Below are 9,964 nucleotides of genomic sequence, written 5' to 3' on the forward strand. Positions count from 1 at the left end.
TAAACACTTGACAAGCTTGAAAGGAGATTGGACAACCACAACAGCACTTTCTCTTCCACACCACAAGTTTTTGTAGGATCACTTTGCAACCGGTAAGGCAGTTCTCCCACACACACACACACACACACACACACACACACACACACACACACACAGCCTCTGATTACATAGACCTCACCAGCAAATTGTGTGGGTCTCTGTAAAAACAGGACAATTACCAGCCTCATCTGTGCTCACCTCAGAGGACTATAGACTCCGGTTACGAAACCCCCAGCCCTCCAGGCGTCAGGGATGGCATGTTGGTTTAGAATGTGCTAAAAAGTTTAAGTGGTCTTAGGAATTAGCCAACAGCCTGGAAGTGTAGGTACACCGATCCCCTCCCACTAACCCACCACCCTGCGATCCCCCCCGAGGGTAGTTCCCATGGTTTGTGCCAAGTTGTGCATGCTCTGTGAGGTCTAGGGTAGACGCACCATAGATAACAAGAAAGACTTGGCTACAGATGCAGACATGCCCATTTTGCCTGGCATTAAGAGCCTATCATTCACATACACACAGATACAGCACACACAGAGACACACAATTGTAGCATTGACACTGTTGTTTTATTTGAGAATATAACTTATGGACATTCTTATACATACCTGCTACATGAAGTAGATGGGAAAGGGTAAATGCAAATGGTTATCAATAGATAATGACAAAATTATATTTATGTACTGGTGACCACAAATGTGCTTATGCAAAGTAGAAAAGTCTATGTTAAGGGAAAAACATGACATGGAGTCTATATTTAACCTAAAGGGAAAAAGGAAAAGAGAAATGTGATCTAAATAAGTTCCTGGTTCTATTTACAGTGTACATATTTACATCCCTGACAAAATACCACAGTAATGAAAGGGAGATGACAGGGGCTTTTAGAGGCCCAAAGCACCAAATAATCATATCATCTGGCAATGCATGATCATCGACTGCCATATAACACAACATAATCAGAATATGTACATAAAACCCATTCAACAGCTGGTCTCATAAGCCTGGGACATCTCTACCATTTTACCCATGGGGAATGGAATGGAAAAGATCCAGGACAGTTCTGTACAATCCAGTGTGACTGGCTTAGTGTCCCAGTCATAGCTTTCCTCAGCAGGGGGCCGAGCTACACAGAGAGCCAGTGGACTCTGGACAGTTGCTGCTGTCACGCTCTGTCAGTTTCAGGATTACAACCTTCCTCTGGAGCTGCTTGGCAGCCAGGGGCTTGGGGCAGTCCTCTACTGTCTGCAGTGCACTGTGGGGGACAGAGGCCTCGCAGTCCTGTGGTAACTCCACACCCTGGGCCAGCAGCATGCTGATTATGTCCGTGTAGCCACCCCGCACCGCCACATGTAAGGGGGTAAGACCATGCTCGTCTGACAGGCAGGCACCATCTGGGCAGTGGATCAGGAGCTCTTTAATGACGTCACAGTGCCCCCCCTCTGCCGCCAGGTGGCATGGGGTGCACAGAGCCTGGTTGGTGCTGTAAGGGTCAGCCCCTTCCTCCATCAGCATCTTCACTGTGGGCAGGTTGCCGTGCTGGGCAGCGAGGTGGAGGGCAGTAAGACCCTGGGTGGTCCGGGCCTGGATGTCTGCCTCGTGCTTGACTAGAAGGCGGGAGGTGCTGGTGTGGCCCGTCTCAGCTGCCACATGCAGGGGAGTGTGCAAGCCCGCTGATGTCACATGGACGTCTGCTCCCAACTCGATCAGGATCCGCGCCACCCTATACTGCCCCCTCTGGGATGCCAGGTGCAATGGTGTGCGGCCGTCCGTCGTCTGCCCGTCCACGTCCACCCCGGCCTGCTTGATCAGCAGCTTGACGATGCCCAGGTGGCCCTGCCAGGCTGCCAGGTGGAGGGCCGTCCAGTCATCCTTGCCCTTGATATGAACATCTGCCCCGCGGCTCAGCAGCACCCGCACCACGTTCTCCTGGCCATGCTGGCATGCAATGTGGGCAGGTGTGCGGCCCTGGGCATCCGTCTCATTAATGGAGGCTCCGCGGTCCAGGAGCAGGCGGGTAATGGCCTCGTCCCCGTTCTGCGCAGAGCAGTGCAGGGCGGTGTACTGGTCCTCATCACGGGCGTTGACATTGGTGCTCCTGCGGCCCAGCAGCAGCTCAGCTAGGGCCTTCAGGTGCTTCTCGGTGGCCAGGTGGAGGGGTGTGGAGCCGCGGGCATTGGCCAGGTTGGGGTTGGCGTTGTTGAGGAGGAGGAACTTAACAGCCTCCTCATTGGCTAGCTGCACAGCGTGGTGGAGCAGACTGCAGCCACCCTCCAGGAGCAGGTCCACATCCTGAGGTTGCAGGATCTTCATCAGTTTAGTGATGTCCTTGGTACGGATGGCATCGCACAGCTTCCTCCTCTGCACCTCGCCTGAGTCTGATCAACAACAACAACAACAACATAGAGGAGATACAGGCTTAGGGACACATACTGTACATATAAGATATTATTAGTTATACTGTATGTAGGCTGTTAGACACACATCTTGTCAATTATGATTAAATGTAATTTACTGCAATCGTAAGACTTGATTATATTATGATTCTATGTACATTAGTAACCACTTTTACCACATGCATTCTCTTTCTCAAATGAAAGGGTGATGGAGTCTTGGGAGGAAAAGGCTGAGTCAATAGAGGATATGCCAGATAGCCTCTTGCTGGTGTTTTCTTTGCTCGGACAGCAGTCCTCCACACGGTCAAAGCTCCTAGATATCCCAGAATCCACCTGGCTGAGCAGCTCTGATAGGCTGTAGTCTTTCTCTGGCAGCATGGCTGACTTGGGCCTGACCGGCTTCTGTTCTTTAGCCTGTAAGATACATAATAAAGAAAAAGATCTTTCTATCACAGTATTTCATACTGATATGTTGATACAACTGACTTAAACTCAGTTAGGGTTAAGGATGTCTCCCACCCTGTAAAGATTTTCCAGTGTAGCCTACGGTTGCACAATAACACCTGTCATTTCTTCTAAACAAACGTCCAGTCATTTCTAGTCACGTACAACAAGTACCCAGGAAATTACAAAGCACAGAACGCTGGTTAAACATTGCTACTAGACTGCATTCTTTTGTTCTGATGAAACTGTTTGTCAGGATCAAACATTTACACTGCATATGCCCTATGAAAACGTAGAATCTTGAAAATGTGCATTCAGACATTCTAGACGTACCAGAGTTTTCTGATTTTCAGAATGGAATAACAACAGATGTAGTACATCAACACTACCTATGTGGTGTCAGGGAGAGTGAAAGAAAAAATAGAAAAGACGCAAAAGGGGGAAGACAATGTTTTTTTTGGTAGTTGTACCTGGTCAGTGGTTAGCCCACTGCAGGGGCTATTCTCTGGTTCAGGGGCATGACTCTTGGACTCTTCTTGGGGTTTAGAACAAAGCTCCTCAGCTTCTGATGTGATTTCTGCAGAGAGGGACAAGATAGCCAGGTTAAGCCTACTAGAGTAAAGCTGTGCTACAACATCATCCTGAAGCTCAATCTTATTTTGAGAATACTGCACGCAGGCGCACACACACACGCGCACACACACCCTGAAAGCTGGGTCTGGCGTCAGGTGAGTTGGCCCAGCAGCGCTGCATGAGGCCCAGGAACCCGCTGCAGGCCTGGGGTCGACAGCGTGCCACAGCACCTAGGTCAGGACGCACCCCTTTCACCACCTTCACCATGATCTGCAGGATGTTGTTCTCTCCTGGGGGAAAGATAGGGGGCATGATGTTACAATCACAGGATCAACCAAAAAAACAACAACTGAGACACATTCCATGTATAACAGTCCAGAAGATATGCCAGGACCCAGGATCTTTGGACCAAATAAAAGCCTATTATCCAAATTATTGAAGACATCATGTGCCTTAGTATAATATAAAACAACATAAACTTATGTCTTGGTAGTACCAATACTAATATTGACAATTATTCATTATCATCTTCCTGTGTGCCAAGATAAGGGTGTAGATGTTTTTGTTTCCCACACCAGCTGTGGAAAATCTAAATTACTTCCTTCTGGCCAGGCAGGGCCTCTTACATGGGACCAGCCAGTCAATGATTCAAAGTAAACACAGGTAGGTAGTGGCGTTAATCTCAGGTCGCTCCTACTTCTTTTGTGGCTTTAATACCTTTCACAGAAGAAGGAGGAACATGGGAGGAGATGGAAAAGGGGCTGTTCTATACTTCATTAAGTCAGGACACAGGTGCCAATGCCAACGTTGCTGCCCTGATCAAGAGCTTTCAACTGAAAAGAGCCAAATTCCTTTAGCTGCAGTAGCACCTGATACGCCTGGGAAAAACCACTTCACCTGCCAGTCTGGCCCTGGCCGCCTGCTCTGGAATCTACCAGGTAAACACACGTACACACACACAGGCACCGCCAATGTGTGCATTGTGACTTAATATCTGTAACCTTCACTTATTGAGACACAGGACAGAACAATGTATCATGTGGAAAGTGACCATAGACATGATCCATAGATATAGCTAATGGGTCTAGGAGTGAATCATAAAGACAGTAACCTAACAGACTGCAACATGCTCTGACTAAAGATTGTGACATTCAGAATAGTTGTTCATAGTTACAGAAAATAAAACAGCAATCCTTAAATCCATATGTTCCGTCTGCATGTCTCACCTTGGTATGGTTTCTTTTGTGTGAGAATTCCCCAGATGACAATTGAGAAGCTGGAACAGGAAGGGATCTTAGTATCAGGCCATACCAACAAATGTCATTTTGATAAACATCACATGAATGAGACATGAAGTCATTGTGTGTTCTCCAGACATCATAATTTCATATTAATAAATGTTCATGATTCATAAATGGGGACTTAAACAAACAGACTGTAAATCATGACATAAGACACAATGTTCCTTTGTTGTGACGGACAGAGAAAGGACAGAGAGAGGTGAAGAGGCCCACCTGTAGACATCATGCTTGGGGTCTGAGACCCTGTCCTTCTGTATGATGCTCTCAGGGGGCAGGTAGGCGATGGTGCCGCAGAAGCCGTCACGGCTGATGTCATCAGCCCGTGAGAGGCCGTTCCACCGGGCCAGCCCAAAATCAGATATCTGTGGGGGCAGAGATACAGATAAGACAAGAACCTCTCCCATAAGTGTTATGACAACAATTACTAACTTCACCCAGCTGTCTGAGGGAAGGCTTAATCCTCACTGCACTATGCATGCAGTGCCACGATGAGGGTAGCCATTTCCTGGCCTGTAGGTGCTTTCCTCTCTGTGAGGAGAGGCCCTGTGTGATCGTGAGCTGCATGTGTAGGCGAGTACACACACTCACTGTGTGTTGGCAGAGCCTGTATGAAGCCTGTCATAACAGGCCCAGGCTAGGTGTTTACATCCAGGTATTAAAGCAGAGAGAAGGTTCCCACCCATCTCTCCGACTGCTCCATTAGTCATCCACAGGGAGGTTAGAGATCAGGTAGGATGAAGGCAGGGAGACACCCTTCTGCCCAAAGCATGTGCATGGGTGCCATTTAAAGCAAATGATAGTGAAAAACAAATTCCCTCCCACCTCTCTGAGCTGAAATTCCCTTTAAGCTAATCCTAAAGGACAGACCAGTTGAAGGATCTTGGGCTGTCATGCAGTATCAGACATGTCAATTTGGCTACAGGTTTACAAAACTAAAATCACACCTAATAGTTATAATGACAAAGAGAATAATACATTTTAACATTCGACAATGTCATGCTTTGGCATATCTATGTTAATTGAATAGACTTTGCTCCGAACTACATCTGCTTTTCACAACATGACTCAACATAACCCAGCATGACAACAATGTGACGACTATGTGCATATCAGTCCTGTGTGAGAACAGTTGTAGTAACTGTGAACTGTGACATGTCAGTCTCACCTTGACATGGTAGTGGGCATCCAGCAGGATGTTGGCAGGCTTCAGGTCCAGGTGGAGCAGAGGCGGGCTCATGCAGTGCAGGAAGTTCATGCCCACCGCTGTCTCATGAATGATGCGGAAACGCAACTCCCAGGGCAGGGGCTCGGCAGCCAGCAGGGTCTCCAGAGAGCCTGTCTCCATGTACTCCATTACCAGACCCTGTGGGTCCCCACAGATCCCATAAACTGGCAGGATGTAGCGGAACTTAGCTGCCTCCATTTTCTTTGCCTCCTCTAGCAGCTCGGCACGCTCCCTGTAATTGATACACCTGTATGTTAGACTAAACTACAGACAACAGATCCTATAGCTTTTGCTGTCTTTGTAAAACTGACAATTCACATCCCTCAATCCACAAGAAATTCTTCAGATTCTCCTTTTTCTTCTCTTGTATAACACAGGTCTTTGAAGCTATGTCTTTTATGCAAAGCTGCGTAATTTGAAATACCTGCACAAAACAACTTTGTACTCAGCACGCATGTAAACAGTAAACAGAGTAAACATGTAAACAGCACAGATTTCCCAACAGCAGTTACCTGCCTCCCTGTGCTGTAAATCAGTGACCCCTTCCAGACATGACACATCTAGGGGACAGAGATTCTCTAAGTATTTATGTTATTATAACATATCTGTCCAAAGGCTCCATTCCTAAAGCTAGGCCTTAATGGCATTCCTATAGTGCCTGTAAAGCGCCCAGTGCTGTGTGGCGTATGAACAGACCTCTTGTTCCCAGGGCTCTTGCTCAACCTTTGCACAATTACCTTTATCAGTCCTAGCAGCCCTCAAACGGAGCAGTATATCAGCGTTGACCTTACCAGGGAGATCTCAAGGAGAGTTCGCTTCGAAAGCAAACTCAGATTAGCCACTTGATAGTGTAGGGGAGGGGACTGTCTGCACTACAAAGGCATTAGGCCTAACTCTGAGGATGCCATTCAGTGTTAAAAATGCAAATGCTAAAAAAGCAAGAGCAATCTTTGTTTGTTTGTTTTGCTTGACAAGTAAAAGACAGGATATTGAGTATTGAGGAATGTGTTTTTTGTGTATCAACAGCTAGTCAGACAGCCATGTTTTTAGCTTTTTAGGGTTAAATTCACCAAATCATTGAGGTTCAATGCCGTATGGCTCTCTATCAACAAAATCTAACAGGCGTGAAGAATCAGTGCACATATGTGGATTTCAGAGACAGAGGCATCCACACACTAATCCCTTACTTCACCTAAAGCACTCAGCAGCCCTTCAGAACCAAACAATGTCCCTGTTTTAAAAGGAACGGGCCCAGCAAGACCGGTTCTGCAACTTCTCTTATTGTCTCCACAAAACACAGGCTGCCTAGAACCCAGGAAGACAAAGCTGGCTTTGAGTCAGTGGAGTCAGTGGAGGGGCAGGCAAATTACAGTTTATGTGCTTTGCAGATGCTCAGAGCTGATAGCATCTTTGGTTCAGGTTCACTGGATGCAATTGTTGCACCACATTTCCTCTGTGTATCTGGAACATCTTTTGAGAATGTTTTGTAAGAACAATAGGGTAGACTAGATCGGTGAGATATGAGATCAAATTATCAAAATCAAACAAAAAACCTGTTTGTTTGTGATCATAATAACAGAAATTTCAGCCTTCAGTGTGAGTGTAGGCCCACATTGCCTCAAGCTAAATTAAGTTTAAGAGCAACATGATCTCATCATTGTTTTCCAGGCTGTAAAAGCTCTCAAATAACACAGTAAGTATGGTTAAAGTGCTTTTCGAGGCATAACTTGATATTACTCTGAAATATGCTGAAAGGCACTTATATTCTTTACATGTAGGTGGAATACCAACAAAAACAGATATTTAATTAATGCTCTAGATCTTTCATATACCGACAGAATTGTGATTGATGCAAATCTTTCATATACCTACAGTATTCTGCTTCATAATATCAAGTTGAGAACATTATATCAAAATCAAAAGTTGGCACGGTAAAATATTCCTCTAAGCCTAAGACTGTGTGGAAACTTCTGTTAAGGAGAGGGTAGGGACACGGTGTACTGCTGATGTGGACAGGCCTTCAGTGTATTCTCCTGGTGTTGACATACATGATAGAGGACAGTGGTCATCCATGCAGGAGGGCAGCGAGGTATTGTAAGAGAGAAGGAGTATGCTAGCATAGTGTTTCACTCTCTCCTCTCCTGTCACACATATACTGTACACACACACACACACTTTTACTAATAATACCTGAACAATTTTCATGAGCATGTACAGTAAGCTGTACAACAAACACAGTTGAGTTAACTAAAGATGCCAAAAGACAATGAAGATGAAATTACTTCCCATAACAAGAATCAGTCAAAAACATTTCCTCATTTTGTGCTTAGCAATTTGAGAGATACAACCAATATAAAGAAATGCATTCCAAAGTCATGTGTAATGTCTGGGGACGCCTGGAGAAAGGGCCAGGTGGTTCCTTCATTTAGATGGATATTTAAATGAACCCCTCCCGGGGACGTGTTGATGTTCACAGAGTAAAGACTGTCTTTTTGATTGGAGTGAGCTGCTGAGACTAAGCGGTTCGGGTCTTTTTGATATGCGGCTGCATAATCCTATCCCAGGGCAATGTGGTAATGCCCTTAAACTTCATCAAGGGTGAAAGGGCCAACTTTGTTACGGTTCAATACATGAAGTAAGACCATAGCACACAGATGATCCAAACTAGTCAAACATTTACAGTTGTACTGTTCAATGGCCCTCGAATACAACATCATTAGGGATAAACTGTTCTCCCCTGAAGAAGTATCATATACTGTCATAAAATATCCATTCACCTAGCTTCATTCCCATCATCAGGAACATACACATACAGTAAAGATGATAAGAGTGACAGTAAGCTTGATGCTGCCCAGTTCCTGGCCTACGTCACTCTCTCAGAAAGACAGAGGAAGAAACTCATAGCCACAGAAAACTACAGCTTTTTACACTGCAGTAGACAGAGGCTGTTCAAAAGATAACCTGTGGTCCCTACACATAAATCACCTACACAACTTCCTAACTTTCTTCATTCCCACAAACGATTAAAACAAGTGGTCACACTCACTTATCGTCTACATGAAGGCAGGGAGGGCACTTGATAGCCAGCCATGTTTTCCACTGTACATGCCGGACTTTGTATACTTGTCCAAAGCCGCCCGAGCCTATCTTCTCCCAGCTGCCAAACTCAGAGGAGTCAAAGGTTCTTAACAGCCCCATGTTCCCATGGGAAGTGTCCGGGACATCCATATCCGTCTTTAGGAAGGCTTCTGTTGTGTTAAAATCCCAAATCCCTATTTTTTCTCGCCGACACACATTCACAAGAACTAAACATACACACACCTGCCTACTGTGAGCTCTTCCTTGTTTTTTCTCCCTTGCCTAACTCACTGTGGCCCCTCCCTCTCTTCAGGTGAAAAGAGGGGAAGGGCCTAATGCCATCACTTCCTGGGCTTGCCAAACAGTAGATAGATAAGATAAGCTTTTACTAGGCACTCCACTGTCTATTATTCTTTTCAGTTTTTCGAGGGGAATCATTCATCTCAACCCCCAAGTCCTAAACTCTATCATATTTCTTCCCAGAAAAAAACATAATCTTCATAATAAGCTGGAATTCAAGAACAGTGGAATGTAGTATATTATCCCAAACCTTTGTCCCTCTGAGAACCATTACACGGCCAAAGTCCCTGTAAAACCCCTAAGGAGAGAAGGGGAATATTTTCCCCCCAAAGGTATCACATCTTTGGAAGCTCCATGAATGCAAATCTTGTTCTATTACTACAAAGTATGGAATTCATTATGATGATTCATTATGATGATTCAAGACCATCTGTGATTATGGTCTTGTTTGACATATTCTGGGTTAGGCAGAACCCAGAACTGTGGTACAACACTTGTCCTATTTTTTATTAACATATACAGGGTGAAATGGGCCATGTGGGAAGCAGTGCTCTAACAATAATGCGATCTTAGTGGTCCATGAGGGACCTTACCTCACACCATTGTGATGCACA

At 45.5% G+C, this 9,964-nt stretch overlaps 1 protein-coding gene across 1 annotated transcript; it reads right to left on the reverse strand.

Annotated features, from left to right (window-relative positions):
• Positions 1 to 592: 592 nt before the first annotated feature.
• ripk4 (receptor-interacting serine-threonine kinase 4) lies at positions 593 to 9,240 on the reverse strand. Its single transcript, XM_083697491.1, has 8 exons — positions 9,019 to 9,240; positions 5,913 to 6,204; positions 4,961 to 5,109; positions 4,673 to 4,722; positions 3,578 to 3,736; positions 3,344 to 3,450; positions 2,606 to 2,843; positions 593 to 2,411 (listed from the first exon to the last, which is right to left on the reverse strand). Exons 1-8 carry the CDS (start codon positions 9,198 to 9,200, stop codon positions 1,144 to 1,146), a joined length of 2,445 nt encoding a protein of 814 aa, XP_083553617.1. The 5' UTR covers positions 9,201 to 9,240; the 3' UTR covers positions 593 to 1,143.
• Between the last annotated feature and the right edge of the window lie 724 nt (positions 9,241 to 9,964).

The sequence above is a fragment of the Argentina silus genome, assembly GCF_951799395.1.
Source record: "Argentina silus genome assembly, chromosome: 2".
In the NCBI taxonomy this organism is placed as follows: Eukaryota; Metazoa; Chordata; class Actinopteri; order Argentiniformes; family Argentinidae; genus Argentina; species Argentina silus.